Source organism: Panulirus ornatus, chromosome 21 (assembly GCF_036320965.1).
Source record: "Panulirus ornatus isolate Po-2019 chromosome 21, ASM3632096v1, whole genome shotgun sequence".
Lineage (NCBI taxonomy): Eukaryota > Metazoa > Arthropoda > Malacostraca > Decapoda > Palinuridae > Panulirus > Panulirus ornatus.
In genome coordinates, this window is record NC_092244.1 from 4,214,269 (window position 1) to 4,232,796 (window position 18,528).

General features: G+C 44.8%; 1 protein-coding gene across 2 annotated transcripts in view; it reads right to left on the minus strand.

Annotated features, from left to right (window-relative positions):
• Window positions 1–3,373: 3,373 nt before the first annotated feature.
• Window positions 3,374–18,528, minus strand: part of LOC139756278 (uncharacterized) — a 164,778-nt gene continuing 149,623 nt past the window's right edge. For both annotated transcript variants that reach the window (XM_071675512.1, XM_071675511.1), the window contains one exon: window positions 3,374–8,172. In XM_071675512.1, coding sequence (XP_071531613.1) covers window positions 3,856–8,133 — 4,278 coding nt within the window. In that variant the 5' untranslated portion in view covers window positions 8,134–8,172 and the 3' untranslated portion in view covers window positions 3,374–3,855. The remainder of the gene's footprint in view (window positions 8,173–18,528) is intronic.

Sequence of the window (18,528 nt, forward strand, 5' to 3'; positions counted from 1 at the left end):
CCCTAGGGAGCTCAGTAATCTTTAAATTGGTTATACAATGCGTCTCGCAGCTTTTACAGGGCTTGCGAAGTGCCTCTCAAGTTTTAGCAAGCGTGCGAAGCAATCTACAGTTTTTACAGAGTCAGTAAGGTGCCTCAGTAACTTTTACCTGCTCTGCAGTGCGTCTCTAACTTTCATTCCCTACAGCAGCTGCCACCGACCCTGTAGCCTTCGCAAGGTTAACTAGTCGCCCACAGCTCTGACAAAGGCCACTCTGCTGCTCCACAACTTTAACAAGGACAGCTCTGCTGCCCCACAGTTTTCACAGGAAGTGTTATGACGTGTCCAGTACTATTTAGCGGGACCGTGAGGAGCTAGGAGAACCCCCAGCGGCTTTTATAGGGGCTGCTGGATGGCGTCTCTCACAAGGGGTTGCTTGATGTCCCGCAGCTTTTGCAAGGCGACACAACTTTGACGATCTTCCTGAGGCTCCCGCTGTCTTGACAGTGAGGGAGAGAAGCGTAACAAAGCGGAGAGGAATAACATTAAAAAAAAAAAAAAAAGGCACACTGTCCTGGTGTTGTTCTGCTGGTGAGAGCCAGTCGAAAGTTCCCGTAACTCCAGACTGAAGTTGCTTTCCGGCCGAGTGAACGAAGACCCCGTGTCAGGAGGCAGTCAGCCAGCAGCTGTACCCCGGGGGGGTAAGCGCCTGCTTTCACCTGCCTCCCTGGTGCTCCTTCATGTAACGATGGAGTATTCCAACACTAGCATGACGGACGCAGGGGGGGAAGGGATCTGCCCTCGTCATGCCACCTTCTGGTCAGGTGTGACGGGCATGTACATATCACAACGCAAGGACCTTAAAGGTGTGTCAGCCCTTATTTACTCCTCCGGTACCCTAATGCTTCTCAAGGGTGAGATTTAATATGACAGCTAGGATGACTGTCACAGTCAGTGGCGATTTACACACACTAAAAGCATGGTCTGCTGGCGATGACTGGGATTTATATACATTAGGGATTATTCATGAATCATTAGGCATTTACTCCGTTAGAGATGTTATTCTTTTCTGTGCTGAGTGACTCCTGTTTTTCATGGTGGGGATATAATGTTGCGAGGTCTACCACAGAGGTGTCTGTTGAAGTTAGACGGGTCAGGAGATGTATGAACCACTCAGGCAATTAAGCCTTAAAATCGGCAAGAATATTAATGACGATGTAGATGGGATTATAAGTCTCATCCCACTCCAGTCAAGCATCTCTGACGAGCAGGCAGTACAGAGGGGAACACTACACCTCGTAAAGGCTTTGATTCTTCCCATAATGACCAGTACTGCAAGGTCTCCCCCACACATACACCTCGCTTCCTAATGACGCACTCACAACCCCCACAGGGAACAACAACAACAACAACAACAACAACAACAACAAACAAAAAGCCTCTGCAATTCGTCACAAATGAAAAATACGCCGTCAGAAATGAGGAACAACATAGCTGAATTACTGAATCAAGATCAACTTATAACTGCCTTTGGGGGAAGACACAGCTGAACAATACGGCAGACACCGGAACATAACGAAGACACATATCACAGATACACTCAGGACCTCAGCGACACCACTGGTACTGAACACATGTCGTCCCCCTAAACCTCAGATCCCTCATGGAAACATCATGTCATCCACCAACGTACACAATGAACAGTTCACCAACTTAGCTTAAGTTAATTTCCAGTTGAACCAACCAACAAACATCACTACACTCTTGTGTACAAGGCAATAACAATACCCGTCAAACATCCCATCTACACACACTTCAGTACACTACACATGTGTACTGTACACTCTGTAACCATCCTCCATCTCCCACGTGTTACCTTCCACTTCCAGTCCCCCTTCCTCTCGCCCTCTCTTCCAGGAACCAAAAAAAAAAAAAATGTAGTGTGTGGGAGGAATTTGCTACACTGGTTCGATTACAAAAATTGATGAAGATTATTAGGGTTATGAAAGATTAATCTTATCACCCCTGCTATTGTGATAGAGGCGCTGCCAGTAAGATTAATCGCCCCTGTGACTACATTCTGATGCGTGTGAGATACAATTGGGGGTAATAATTGGTTCTCTGTTACCACTTGTCTCGTCGTGACATACAGTGGAGAGGGAGGAGTGTCATAGCAAGTATCTCAGCCACTGTCTGTCTCAGTGGCATGCGAGCGCTGAGGTTTAACCACCGAGTGTTTCCTCCTTCATGGGAACCGAAGATAAGAATCTATTCCTGGCAGAAATCCTCCACATACTTTAAAAGGTAAAAAGCACAACTACTTTTACTTTAGTCTCCCTTATAATAGAGAGACTGCCACCCCGTTTTCTTTCATATATAAATAACTTTGAGTAATGGATTAACTAGAAAAAGATTACTATCTATCATCACAGTTCCATTCCTACTTATATGAACTGGATCAGACACATATAAGTTCAAAACACAATCGCACACATTCAACACACATGATGACGATTACAAACATTCACCAGTCCTGTCTGTGGTCCTGGAAGGAAGGGGATTGGAATCATCTTCCCCTCGACCATAGGTCTCATGCAAGCCGTGTGGCGAAAGCATGAATGTTCCTTAGCAAAGTAAGACGCGCTCTAGACTAGGCAAATTAGGGCAGGAAATTAGGCCTGGAAATGTTAGTGCCTGATAATTGGAACCGTTAAACCCGCCAGTCTCTCGTAAACCCTCATACACCCAATTATCACAATACTATTACTGCCTATTACGATTCCACCCTTAATACGACCATTAATGCCCATTTAGCCCCCACCTTGAACACAAGCATTATCTCCCTTTACGTTTCCAGCTTAAACATTACCATTACTGCCCTTTATGTCTCTATCTTCAACACGACCATTACTTCTCTGTCTCGGACATGAGACAGAGAGAGTAATAAACAAAATGTCCTTGACCCAGCAACAGACAAAGTCATATTCTCTTCCATTTCATGTAAAGAAAAAGGAATAATAAAGAGACAGATAGGGCTAGTCATGAGACCTTCCCCAGGAGGACGTGAGCCAGCCTCCCTCCCTGGGTTTATATCCTCCATCTGCACTAAACATTCCATCCTCCTTCTATAGGCCGATCAGCTGCCCTACACAGTGTTGGGTCAGGCTGGGTGTCCATCATGGGCTAGGGAGCGGCTCTGGTCTCCCTCTTTCTCTCTCAGTGGCGTCTGTGTAGTGAGCTACAAATATCAGTACCCGTCAAGGTTTACTCCTCCTCCCTGCGGTAAGCACTACGCGCTAACCCTAGGTTTTAGTACAATTTCGTTGTAAGTCCTCGTGAGGACCGTCTCTTCCTCTCTCTCACTTAAAGCTGAAGACTGGGAAATAAAATACAGTTTTACTGACTAGGAAATATAATAGAATATAATATACAATAAAAAATGCTTTGGTCCAAGAAGTGCGCATCCAGCTTGCGGAGAAACCTACCTATTTTGATTGTGAAAAAGAAAACGAGAGACAGGTATATTAAGATCACATTTCCGTACAAAAGAATAGCAAGTATATTACAAAGACATGCCATAATGGTTTTGAGCAATACATAAAATTTTGCGGTAAACATTTTCTTTCCTTTTGAATATATATATATATATATATATATATATATATATATATATATATATATATATATATATATATATATATATATAATATCTTTCTTCTTTTTTTCGCAGACAAGGAACGGATTGGGTATGACTTCCAGACGTATGCAAGATACTAATGGTTAACACTATGTAAAACATCTTTTTCCATAGTTACCCTGAGATTTCTCCCTCTGCTCAAAATCACTGACAAATTCACACACAATAAAGTAATCTCTTCAGTTTCTATTATCTTGAGGCGCACTTTCCACCTCTTCTGATGCTTTCTGATCAACTTCACACTCTCCTTTTGTCTCCTCCGTTTGTGTCTGTTCATTCTCACACACTTTTTCTTCTGTTTCCTTCTGTGTATCATCACATACGTTTCCTGCCTCTTCTGATGGTTTCTGTTCATCCTCACACACTTTTACCTCTTCTTCTGGTGTATTTTCTTTTACCTCTTCTTCTGGTGTATTTTCTTTTAGCTCTTCTTCTGGTGTATTTTCTTTATCATCAGGTACGTTTTCTTTCTCTTCTGCGACCTCTTCCTTCGATTCAAAACCCTTTTTTTCTCTCTCTCTGGATGCTCTTTTCTTTCCCTCTCCTCTCTTCAGGGAATAGAAGTCGGTCAAGATGGAACTACTCTTGATTATATCCAGCGCCCAGTCATTTTCAGCACTTCCACTCCTCGTGTCTCCACTCTCACTGTGCTTACTGGGAGAGTCTCCCTGCCTACTACATCGAGTCGAATTTAAGTCTTCAGGCTCTCTTGATAAAGGTCCATGCCTACTGGTCCCTCTATGAGGACCAGCAGCACCGGGGGATGTTCTCATATCCCTCATAGGTTCCTCATTCTCATAGTACCTGTCCGGGTACTTGTTAAACAACATACCGGTATTGTTAAGAACATAGCCGGGCTGTCGTTTCTTCACGATACCCAGCCTGAGAGACCCGTATCTCTGGGTCTCTGCCAAGACAGGGCTCGGGGGCCCCACGTACCTCGAAGGGTAATAAGCAGCAGAAGAATGGTTGCGTCTCACTGGGTTACCCCTCGGGAAGTAGTCCGCGTAAAAGCCGTCCTCAGCCTGAAGACTTGCATTGCTTCCGACGCGCACAAATGGCTTTGGGTAGAAGGCTTGTCTCCTTGACCTAACGGGTGAAGCATCCTGATAGGTGTTATGGACAGGTGGCCCAATGGGTGATGTAGGTGAAGCTGGGAAATTCGAGACTTTGTGTCGTACTGATGGACTACCACAGTATGGCGGGAAACGGTAATTAATACACTGTTCTTCATACAGATTTAATGGTGGAAGTCTGGACTCCCTTAAGCTCCTCCTGGGAGGTGGTATAACATCGCAGTCGGCCTCGGGTCCTGGGTGATAGTGGCCGACATCGTTGTTGTCCTCGTGAGACAACTGGCGAGTGGTGATGCCGTGGTATTCACTCTCAGGTCTGTCTAGATTGTTCATATGGTGGAGTCTGTGCTTTCCAGGACACCTCCTTCTTCTGGAAAGGCTGTAGTAATCGGTCTCCTCTTTGTCAATGTTGTTCAACTGTTGTACATTGGGGTCTCTACAGCTTCTCCTTCGTCGAGAGAGACTTTCGTAATCTGAATCTCTTCTCCCTTGGTTAAGCGGGAGCGGAAGATTGGTATGGTGGATAATGCTTCTTCTGCTGCTCGGTGAAGGATGGAACTCACTCTCAGGTATATCAAAATTATTTTGAAGAATGTCTGAACCACGTGAGTTTCTTCTCCTGCGAGACAAGCTTAGATAAAGACTCTCTTGCCTCCCAAGACCACTCAGATGCTGTGGAGACAAGCCATGGAACTGAGGAATGGACCCCTGTTGGGCAGAATCCCGGAGGCTGATCTGAGAACTGTATTCCTGTGTATTCGAGCCATAGGGATCCATTGGTGTCCTGATCCTCACAAAGCCATCCTCATGTACTAGCATGGACGAATCACTGGGTGGACAACTGATATGGACACGAGACACCAAGTTTGGACCATAAACAGACACGTGTGAGCCTGGACTGTATATAGGGATCTGAGAAGCCGAACCAGCTCGATGGACATGAAAGGGAGCTACGTGAGGCTCATAAAAGAGTGCTGAAGCATGTGGGTGCTGCTGCTGCTGCTGCTGAGCGTGGCTGAACGTGGCAGACCTTTTAACCGGAGTGCTGCGTCTTCTGGGGACTTTCGGAGTCCTTGAGAGAGGGTCAGGCCCAGCAGGTACTATCTCAGGATTGCATGAAGTGTATTGGGTACTCTCAGTCCCACTAGAAAAGGAAACTCTTTGGTGTCTTACAATTCCATTGTTCTCTTTTGATTTCGGTGTTTTCTGGTTTGGGTGTAAAACTGTGGGAACCAAAAAGCTGTAGAGAAAGCTAAAGGCTTCGTCATATCGCTGTGTTAAAGCTGCAGACACGAGGATAGAGACGACCAGCAAAGTCTCCACAACGCAGCCAGAGATATGAAATATCCACCAAGCCCAGGCAGGGATCTGTGAGCTAATGAGAAAGATTGTGTGGCACAGATGAATGATGCAATAGATTGCAACCGATACAGCAGAAAGTTTCATAACCAGACACCATGGGTTGAGACGGTTTCTGAGTATGTGTTTAATGCCCATCTGTCTCTCTTGAGAGGTGTCTTTCGCTGGAACAACCAGTAACTTGAGTTCCCCTTGAAACTCCCTCTTCAGGATCTGTGATACTTGGAGAACCACATGGTGCTTTCGGCCGTAGAACACAATCACAACAACAGTTATGACGATCAACATGAGCCTTGACAACACTAACACACTCTTGCTATGTGCACACCCAACGATAACGTCCGCCACGAAACACAGAACTAACTCCATGACGATAAAGATGGAAACATTATGAACAGTAAAGAGCTTTGGTTTGTAGACTTGTACATCAGCGGTGAGAAACATCATCATCATTAATATCAAAAATGCAGAAGAGAAACAAGGGAATCCAGTATTGGTCAGAAGAAGTATGAGGACGAGTGGTATTCTGTCTTTGCTCCCATAAGCCAAATGGAACAGGTATACTGCCTTGAAGGATGCCGCAACGAACATCAGCAAATGAACGGCGACGAAGTGGGTGCGAGGGAGTAAGTGCGTGCAGGACTTCAATGAAAAGAGGCGATAGGGAGCTAAGAGGCTCAAACCGAGGAAAATTAATCCCAGAAAAAAGTTTACGAGTATCCAGACGATGTTTCTGTTCGTACACAGCAAAGCGTCAAACCAGGATAATCGAGACACGTGTCTATAACCATCCCCTCCTCCTCCTCCTCCTCCTTGCTTCGGTCTCTCGGGTGTAGCTCGTGTCTCGTTCTGCCTTACATCTGAGTCGTTGGAGCCTCTGTCAGGGAGGGCCTGCCACTCTTGAACATTACCAGCGTAAGTATCGCCCCTTCTTGATATCTCGGACCCTCCCTCATCCTCGGTGAAGTCCGTGTAGTGTCCCTCATACATATCATACAGTTCATGATCGTATTCCCTCATTTTGAGTACGTCTTCCATGTCCGACTTCCCTCCTTCAGTACTAGTTCCTTTGCTCGAGTTGCTGGGGACTGGGCTCCCATCTCCTTCTTCAGGAGGTTCACTTTTCGACCCGTCTCTCTCGGAACTTGAAATGTCAAGAGAGGGTACGTCGTCATCACTGCTATCGGCAATATAATCATACTGCGGATTCTTGCTCAGGGCTGTCGTTCTCTCTATCCTATTGCTGCCTGTGTTGCTGGATGATGGTGGTCTGACCTCCTCTTGTCTGGTGGGTGGGTAAGTCTTGGATGACGAGCCTCCGTAGGCTACGTCCCTGAACACCTGTGCAATCTCCTCTTCAAATGGGTTTTCCGACGGTGTCTCCTTGAGTCGATGTATGAGCCAGGAAGGTGTCCCCGAGTGCCGGTGGCGGTGACGGTGGCGCGACAGAGAACCCGAGACCAAAGCGTTCACACCAGCTGATCTGCGAGTCATGTGATTCCTGAATGTTGACCCTGAACGAGCAGTTGTCAACACACGACGCCCTGCTAACGAATTCATCAAAAAGTCTGAGTACTTCTGTATTGGATCTTTTGAGCCTCGATTTCTCCCACTAGATTCCTTTGAGTTGGTTTTCGAATTAGCTACAGATCCTAACTGTGCATAAAGGGGTTTTAGAGGACCTTCCTCAGTCCCACGTGATCCAGAAACCTCACGTGCTGACGATCGAAGGACAGCACGTACTTTCTTATCCCTCTCTGATGGAGACGCATATTGGCTATAGGAATCCTTGACAAAGGATCCCAAATGCTTTTCTCCTCCCGTCTGCAGTGCATCTAGACTATCAGGATCTGAAGAGAGGAACCGATATTGTGGTCCCTCCGACGTCGAGGAAGTGTCTAGAGCACGAGGAGGTGAGTGAGAGGGCAGGAGCTCGCCAGTAGGAGTGGCAGCCGTGGAGACAGTAAGCAGGACCCAGAGCGCCGCCCCCGCCAGCCTCCAGGGTGTTGACCAGACACACATCTTGCTTCAACATCTCGTCTCCTGGAGGGCGACCAACACCTGCAAAACAGAAAATATAGATATGAACGATCTTCACAAAGAATGCAGTTCTTTCAAGCAATATATGATTATAAAACATACATTTATGAAGTGCAATGAATGTTGTTTAGTACAAATTACAATCTACAGTCTATAATGCTGCCCCGGTGCAAATTATAATCTACAAGAACCATCAGACAACGAAACTTGGGCAGTAAAGGATGTGGTACATCCAATATAAAAAAAAAAAAGATAACTGTCACAGTTGTACACTTGGGCTAACATATTCTAGGGAAAAAAATCATATATACAAAGTAGGAAATGAACTCTGGAGGAAAGACAGTCTACTATAAACGTTATTAATGGAAATGCATGTGAAGTGAGGTGGTTTAAACTACAACTGACTTTTGAATAATAATTAAACCAGAAAAACTAACATATGCGACGGAGAAGTGCTATCAAGACAACACACAATGAATGTTACACAAACGTCGACATAAAATAAAGTCAATTACAATCAGAATATGCAACTCCTGTTATGACGCTCATACAAGATTGGGGCAAAATATTCGAAAGAAAATAGACACAGAAGTGTACGTAAGGTTATTCTAGGAGGTGATCGGCTAGGTCATCACAATGCGCTCCAGACCTTGAACTTACACAAACTTCGTCAACATTGCGCAGATCTGTGACGTAGCCAACGCTGGCCATCGCCACCTGTTGCCTCCCACAAGTCACCCGCCTGGCGAACCCCGTGCCTTGAGCTCCCCACACGCAGGACGGGGCGCTATTTTCCTCCGCTTTCTATACATATTTCACACAAGGTCTGGCCTCCATGAGGGCTTCAGTCTGTAGCTGAAGCTCAGGTTATAACTCAAACAGGGGCCAGCACAACGCCCCCTCACCACCGGAGACAAACCCGTACAACTGATATGTGCTGGTATCCCCGGCAAGTTTGTTGTGCACGTCACACGCTGTGTGATGACGAGGCTAACCATCCCGCATGCAACATAGTTCTTGACCCTTTGAGCACGACGGTAAGGCTCTTGAGTAAAGCAGTACGACTCTTAGCACGAAGGTACAACCTTAGGGTATGACGGCCTGGCATTTGATCTGACCCTTAAGCTGGTGTGTGTGTGTGTGTGTGTGTGTGTGTGCGTTTGAACCTACCTTTGTGAGTAAGCGCCTTTGATCAAACACCTTGTGTCTCCAGCCTTTCTAATATGTACTTAACCGTGGCAGCAAACTTTAAAAAATATGTATATATTTAATAAAAAAAAAATCATAAAAAATGAAAAAAACCTCGCCAAGTAATCAACTTCACAGGGCTGGGAGGCAAAGTTCTCCTGGTGGTCATGAATTAATCTCTGACCCTGAGCCAGCATCAAACACTCCGGGGTTCTAATCGCGGTTTCATTACGTTCTCTACAACTCCGTCGGCTCTGAGGCGGGCCAGAAAAGTGGCATTATTTCCAGCGACTTACAGCACTCGCTTCCAGGACGATCTTGCACCCATCCAGGCTCCCTGTTCCTGGAAGAGCGCAAGCTCAATCTTTTCTCATTTACTATTTGAGAAATATTTGTGGCAAGACAAAAGGATTACGGCTAAACTAACGCATTTGAGAAGGTAAACATGGATGATTCAAGTGAAAACAAGAGAGAAGGTATCTATAATCATGTAAACCTGTCTGTAAGTCCTTCTCTGGATTGGACATTGAGGTAATAATGATGAGAATCCAAGACAATGGCTTCTTCAACAAGAATTATATACTTGTCACCATTATCTTCCTTCGCTGTCTACAGGAAGTAACTACATACATATCTTTTTTCCTTTCCTTCGTCATCAACAACTTTAGTGAAGTGATCGCTGGTGATGATGTTTCAATATTCACTGCGAGACGAACACTAATGATGAATGCTTTCTCTCTGATTCCTTAATTCCAGACATAATAACCTGAGCCTTAATGGATCTTCCTACCTGGGTTATTGAAAACTTAATTTAAGATTATCTTTATGAAAAGATCATCTGTGTCTGGAAAAATATTCAGCAGATCCCACCTCTCTCTCTCTCTCTCTCTCTCTCTCTCTCTCTCTCTCTCTCTCTCTCTCTCTCTCTCTAAATATACAGTTCGTGGGAAACAACAAACTGTACTCGACTCCGAAGATGTTGCTACATTCACGTCCGCACAGGTAGAGGCCAAGTAGATGATTCAGTAGGCAACGGAGAGGGCCCTGGTAAGAAACCAGACATATCTTTCCCTAACAACAGTAAAATTTCCAGCAAGTTGTTAAGTAGGTCGTTTGAGGATATCCAACCACCACACAACTTAGGTTCTAATCAGCCCTTGTATGTACGATGATTGGTGGGCGTATGTGTGTGCGCCATACGAAATCTTCAGCGAGGGGACACGCGGGGCATACCATGATAACGACAGAAAGCAATGTAAAAATCAGGAACTCGAGACTTTTCAGTTCACTGCCTGTAAAAAAATTCGCTCTGTTGCAAACTGCAGAGTCCAGATCTTCAAAAGTAACTTGGACAGATGTGTCACTAAACTGTGGAGGATCGACAGACTGGCTGACCAAGTGAGCGGACGAAGCACTGGCAGCTAAACGAACGTCCATAAGTAACACAAAATAAAGCTAAACTGACGTGAAGGTCGACTGTGTGAACTTGGAGCCATCTATCTACTCAGTCTGGAATGCTATGTTGTGTTCACTTACATCAGGACAAGTTCAGCTCCAGCTATCTGACGGGATACTTCCATAACCAACTTTAAGTATACTTTACGATGGTTTCGAAGGTCTTCTACCCCTACAGCTGGGTTTGGGACCTTACCTTACCTCACGTGAACCTTACGATGGTTTCAGAGGTCTTCCATCCCCACAGCTGACTCTGGAAACTTTCTCTACCTCACGTAAACCTTAAAATGATCCAGGTGACCTGGAACTAAGAAGTGTTTTTCTGATCAGTCCGACTGTTGTCAGAGTCCGTGACCCGTTGGTCGACGTATCCAGCCACATTCTAGACGGACTGTTACACTCCGGAGACACTTTTCCAGGTCCCGTATAAAATATCTCATCTACAGAGTCGATGGTGTGTATGGAAAACGCTCAAACACCAGAGACTGAGGCTCTGCCAAAGGTACTGGGCTCACTGATTCGAGTCAAAATCTCGTAACTCTAAAACGCTTCTCGTATAGTAAATACAAAACTCGTTTTATCCCATCCCTAAGTTCAACAACTTTCTACTTTCCACTACTACATCAAAGGCAAGCCCCAGGAGACCCTACAGAGGGAGAGAAAAAAGAGAGGAAAAAAGTTTTCGTCGTAGAGCAGGAGGGTTCTATAGAGATCTACAGTTGATCAAAAGGGAACATTCTCTAAGGAGTTTCACGCTTTAGTGGTACGGGCCTGAGCCCACCTCCTCGATGGGCAAAGACGAGGGTGCGATCGCTACAGATCCCTGTTTTAAGGTCCGGTAAGACAATTCCATTTTACTGTAGCGTGACAAGGCAGTGGCGACGGGGCGTGTGCCCTCAAGCCTTTGTAGGACACGAAGGGATAAGGAACTGGAGGACAAGTTTAGGTCAGACCCACAGGTAATAAGGTTGTTTTTTCTTTCCCAACCGCTGAGGTCGGTGTGTGTGTGTGTGTGTGTGAGTGTGTGTGTGTGTGTGTGTGTGTGTGTGTGTGTGTGTGTGTGTGATGATACCGTCGTGTTCGTGGGTCGAACCTGTCGTGTTTAGCGGGTTGTACTGAAGCAAGCCAGAATATATCTAATCAATATCTTAATCAAAGGCCAAAACATTTTACTCAAGGCAAAAGCCTCTTGTGAAGAATAAAAACATCATAATCAGAAGGCACAGAATTATGATCAAGGCCAAAACATGCTCGTCAAGACCAAAATCAATCCTAATCAAGGATAAAACACTATAATCAATGCCAAAACATCTTAATCTAAAGCCATACATCTTAATCAAGACGAAAACATAACATCCTAATCCAGATCAAAATATTCTACTAACATAAATTGTCCTCAAAGATTCCAAACGCCCAACCCTGCCACCGATAGTCATTTCCCTCTGGAAAGTACTTCATTAAACTTCGGAAACTTGGATGGAGCATTATAAGGAGTCAATACCAAACCTAAATGGTTTAATAAGACACAACCTTCATCATACGACCCTACTATCGTGACATATATGATCAGTAATTTTAATCCATTGGTCCTTTTCAAATTCTAACTTCGTATCTCTAATAACACACATCCAACACTTATCCCTCAACAAAAACGCTCACCTAAATTAACATAATCAAGTCGCTCACGATGTCTGCTCAGTCATAAACATCCATTAATTAAAGTTAAAGGATATCATCAGTGAGGTAATTAAAGGAGGTAAAAAAAAAATAATAAATCCTTTGATCACTAATCTCTAATTACACATATTGGCCATGGGTCGCTGCTTGCTCGCTGTAATGTCCTCATTGGAAGTTTGGCTCACCGTTCATCGCCAAACTTGGGCAAGATACTGGCTTCATCAGGGATGTTGGAGTATTGCATTACACGTACAGCAAACTACAACATTCCCTAAGATCATATATATATATATATATATATATATATATATATATATATATATATATATATATATATACAAAGAGTATTTCATTGTCTGATTACTCCTATTCTTCTTTGTACATACTTTACCTTACCTAAGAGTGCTTATATCTTACAACAAATAAAGTGAAGACATTTTCTTCCTCCTTCTCATCACATCCACCAAAAGCCTCACATACAAGAAGTCTTTGATTCGTTTTTACTTACTTTCTGTTACATACGTCAAAAGCAAACATGGAAAGTTTTTTCTCTCATTTTTTTGTAATCTGCAAAGCTCCAACTTTCTCCGTTAAAAAGCAAGTGAAAGTTTAGACGAAGCGAAGTTCGGCAGTTAGCCAAGCGAGCATCAGGCAGCAGCAAATTAACTTCATTGCTGGCGAGCTCTGGAGTAGAGATGGTGAAGGTTATGTACCATGATCCTTACTGGCCTAGCCAGGCACTCCGACTCTCACTCTCTCTCTCTCTCTCTCTCTCTCTCTCTCTCTCTCTCTCTCTCTCTCTCTCTCTCTCTCTCTCTCTCTCTCAACACTTGTGCCATCACTCCCAGGTCCTATCTCCCCACATGTCTCCTGTTAGACTCCCCAATTTGCCGGTGATTTCTCACAGTCAGGCCACAATCGGTTGCTCGCTCGCTGATGGAAACCCTTACACACATTTCATACGTCCCCAAGTCTAGCGAAAACCCGTAAAGCAAATGATATGGCATTTTCATGCGACGCACGTATGTTTGCTTGTATGATAGAGAAAAAGTTCTTGTGGACGAAGCTATTCACGATGGAGCTGTGGATTCCTCACTCAACACAGTAAACATACCTGGTATCACCATAAAGTCTAATCGAACAGTGCATCGAGAGACAGATGGGAGTATTGCTCACATACCGAGGATTCCTCTTCTCTGACGTGATGCTCAAATTATGCAAAGGATCGATTGGCCTCTATATGGAGCACTGCTCTCACATCTGGGAAGGTTCTAGCTTTATGGAGCAGAATGTACAGCATCACAACTCTTAACTCTCCTTATCTGTCTTTTACGCGTAACCCAGTTTTTCTTCGCTATGATGTTCTTCCCCCTTCATCTACACATAAGATTTCGGTAGTTATCGTGCCTCTACTAGTAGCTAGGCCATGCTATGTTCAACAGGCTTTTGCCTCGTATAATTCATCGCCGGGAGCTTCCTGGTGGCCATACTGTCTCCGGTGTCTCCATAGGAGAAGCGAGCCGCACTGAGGCTCTCCCTGCGAGACGCTTGGCACCTGAGGTTACCTGAGCATCACAAGGTTGGGACGTCCTCGTAGCGTCTGTTTATCTCCCTTCGTCGTCGTTCAACTCAGGTGGGGACATCTGACCTTCTCTATATTTCTTCCCAAGTCCCCCTTTCCTCTTTTCCTCTTTTTTCCCTCCTTTTTATCAATGTTATACGGCAGGCCTGGCCTCGCTAGGACTTCTGTCCGTGAATGCGGTTTCCGACATGTGTTTGAGACTGAAGCAGTCAGATGACTCCACTATCATTCGCCCAATCTGATGACAATCACTCCAGCACACAGTCAGACTACCTCACAGTCACCACCACAATCAGACGAGCTCAGTCCAGTCTACAGTCAGGCAAGCGCGTTTAGCAGTCCAACACAGAGTCAGAGTGGCATATTACCCGTCCAACACAGTCAGACCAGCAGCTCTCACAGTCATACCATCCAGCAATCAGACTGGCACACAATCAGTTCCAGCACACCATCATGATCACCACTGCTGAGGGAGAACCCACCAACGAGTAACTAAAGTTCCTTGACTCGAAACCTCCTTCATCCCTCCTCCCTCCCTCCCTCCGTACTCCTTCCTGACTCCCTCATCCCTACCCATCCCCCCCCCCCCTTTACCTCATCCCCCACCCACCCTTCAGCCATTCATTCATCTTGCGGTCACATTCCACCCACCATTCACAACTTGCACCACCACCACACACCACCACACAGCGCCGCTCTGGCCACAGGCAACCAAGGCCGCCGTGAGAGTGGTAGCGGGTCTCCCTCAGCTCGGCTGACTCACACACCAGAACATGTACCACAACCTGGTAACTACGTACCGACGGACTGGTTCCTTGGTGGTGACGGCCTTACCATCTCATTACTCCTTCTGGCCATTGTACAGAAAACGTCACATAGCTTGTGGTATGTCGAGGTTTGGTAGTCTGTACACACCATATGGCTTACACACACACACACACACACACACACACACACACACATGGAACTTCGTGGTGTGGTAGTTCGCGTTCAGCCCAGAGTTGAAACCGAATAGGTTCGAATCCTGAGCACATCAGCCAGCACACATCCAACCCTGGTGTTCACCTTCCCCTTGGGATTGATCGATAAATGGGCGCCTGACTAGGGCTTGGGTGAGTATGTGTGTGTATACACACATAAGATTTAAGACGTGGTACATACAGTATATGAGTCCTATACTTTTTTAGCATCTAGATATTGCCTTATTTGTCTCATTTATTAATATTATTATCATTATTATCATTATTATTATTATTTTCATTATTATCACCATTATTATTATAATCTTTATTATCAATAGTTACGATACAACGATTGTGGAGGCTCGTGTGATCCTACAAGGTCTGGACTGGAACCTGAGCAGCAGTGTTGCCGCAAACACACCCGGCCAGTCATTGTACACACACGTCAGTGGACGCCTGCTGCCGCCCACACGTGACTCAATACATTGCTCTGGCAAGTGGAGCTAACATGACCTCGCCTGATCCCATCCTAACTAGTCTTATGATCACTAAAATTAGTCTTTCTTAAACAGTGGACTCTGCATCATCCAGTGAATCACGAAGACAGGCACTTTTGATGTGTGGTCGCACACATCCATCAACACACCACACACTCCTCTTCTGCTACATTATGTCTGTCAATCAGGATACCTTAACTCCAACTAGCCATGAAATTTTATACAGTTGTTTGCCAGCAAGTCAAAGAATCGAGACGCGTAACACACACAACTTGGGTCTTATTTTCATGCCACTTATGAAAGGGTTGAACCCGGAACTTAAGCTGGGTCACAAGCTGGTAAGAAAATCCATCTTTGGCTACCGAACTTATGACAGATGGTTTCTGATATCTTTTATTAAATATTTCAATAGTTTTCATACTTATCATTATCACTGTTAGCAGTAGTAGTAATAACAGTAGCAGTACTATTAGTATCATTATAATCATTATTATTATCATTACAATTATTACTATTATCATCATCTTTATCATTATCATTATATAAATCAAACTGCTTGACGCCATGACCCGTACGCCTGTGTCAAACGCCTGTCAATCATGTTTCTCTCTCTCTCTCTCTCTCTCTCTCTCTCTCTCTCTCTCTCTCTCTCTCTCTCTCTCTCTCTCTCTCCTCCACAATCAAACCCGTCCAATCTCCTTCCTCCTTTCCACTGATCGGGTCTGCTTATCAGCAGGAGATCCCCGGCCACCCGCTCCCTCCTCCCGTCCACAGCCTAAGCCCTCACCCGTGACGAGACAGACCCGACCCCTCCCTCACCACACCAGTCATCACCAACATGTAGTCACCAGGCGCGCGTTCTGCTCCGCTGAACCTAAATGCTGCAATTTCCTAGTGCACAGAGCGTCCGAGAGAGAGAGAGAGAGAGAGAGAGAGAGAGAGAGAGAGAGAGAGAGAGAGAGAGAGAGAGAGAGACGCCTCCTTGTCTGACTATACGGACGTCGTCCTCGCTAAGCTTCCCTCTGCAGGCAATAGATGGCAACATCTTCCGAAGATGTTTCCTCCTTTAACCGATAAATGGCGGGTACTTCCAACGCTCAGTCCTCGCTACAGCTGACCTATGACGACACAGTGTGACGTTGCACTTTCCCGCTCATCACGAACCAATCAGACCACGTCGTTACCCTGTGGTAAATGAGCTGTCGCCTCGTAAACATTATCAGGTATCTTGTCAGTTGCAACTTCGCGTATTATATTATTTCCCTTGTATGTAGCGCTGTCCGTCACCCGCGAATCACAATGTGACTTTTTTTTCCCTAACCAACAGATGGAGTCTGGGGTATGACCACAGGATGACAAACATTAAAATGACTAATGCCAGACATATCCGGATGTTGCACAAGATTCACGAGTCAACAGCCACACCGGATAATAATATCGAAAAAAATGTTCATATGACAAACATGGACTGGTCCAACCATGCTATGCCTAAGGCGTGACGGACACGAGCTATTCAGATACCTTGCTAAGTCTATATATATATATATATATATATATATATATATATATATATATATATATGTATATATGAAATAATCATTGTATGAAAGGCCAATAATCTTTTCTACGAACTTGAATAATCTCTTGTATATATTCCAAGTCATCAGTTGCGTAACCAGCCATTAATCCTTCGTACAGACTTCGTGGAATCACTTGTGCAAAATTTCAAACTATTCGCTTGTGCAAACTACAGTGACCACTTGCCTAAACTACAACAAACCTTTCTTCAAACTACAACTCTCGGTTATACAAGCTACAATAATCCCTCGTCCAAACTACAACCACCTCTTGTACAAACTACATAAATCCCTCGTACTAACTTCAAATAATCACAACTACAAATTTCAGATTACTGCTTACGGAAAATTAACGACTTTTTTCTTACCTTTAGTACATAGATCTCCACAGTGAAGAGAACCCCCTTCCACACACACCAACGGTGGCCTTCGTTATGATCCTAACATAAGAGAGGAATACATCATACAACAGGAGGTTCGTCCACTCCCCCAAGATATGTTCAATTGACATTTCAGTTGTCAGTATTTCTTTAATATTCAGTGATGTGTCGGGGAACGGCCTTCCTGTAAATGATTTACACTTGACATCACTTATAGACATCGACGGAGAATAACATAAGGATCACTTGAGCGATTCACAGCAACACGGGTTATATTGATGATTCAGAACACGACCCAGGCAACTGTGTCTGTACTGGTCGTACCTTTTCTTTTTTTTTTTTATCGAACGTGACATCGTCGTGTGGAGCAGAGGCTTTCTTCCACGATGACCGTCAGGCAGACCAACAGACGAAGCTTGGCCCACTCATAACCACCATGAGTGATAGGAAAATAAGAAAAATAATGAACGAACTTCAAAAACCTCGTCTGGTGTCTGTAGACCCGACTCATGAACGTGGTTTGCCGGGTGTATGTAGATTCATGAACAAAAAAACGAAGAGAATTTCACAGCTATTCATAACAGAAAAATGTTAATAATGATGCTAAAACGATAATGTGATGATAATAATGATAATAATGACAGGGAAAATGACAGAAAGTTGCTGTCTGGGAGGGAGGAGTAGGATGGTGGGGACGTGCAACATGTTGTGTGGTAGTTACGTGCTCCGCTGGTATGCGGTCACCTCTGTCTGTGGCAATGATAAACTCCCTCCGCCTTCCTCCTACACACGCCACACACGCACCCCACAGAGGCCAGAATTACTTTAATGCCTCTCATGTCCAGAGCATGACTAACATTACATCTTCCAGCCCATAAAATCCGTCTAAAATATTGTATACAAACACATATATCGCCAGTGGGAAATTATCGCTGTGCAGTTTATATAGTCTTAGATGCAGGAGGCCCTTGTGCCCGTGTGAGGACCACTACTGCGCCAGCCTCCTGTTTAAAACTGGTGTAACGTATTGGACGAGTCAGAGTCCAACAGGTTTCTTAA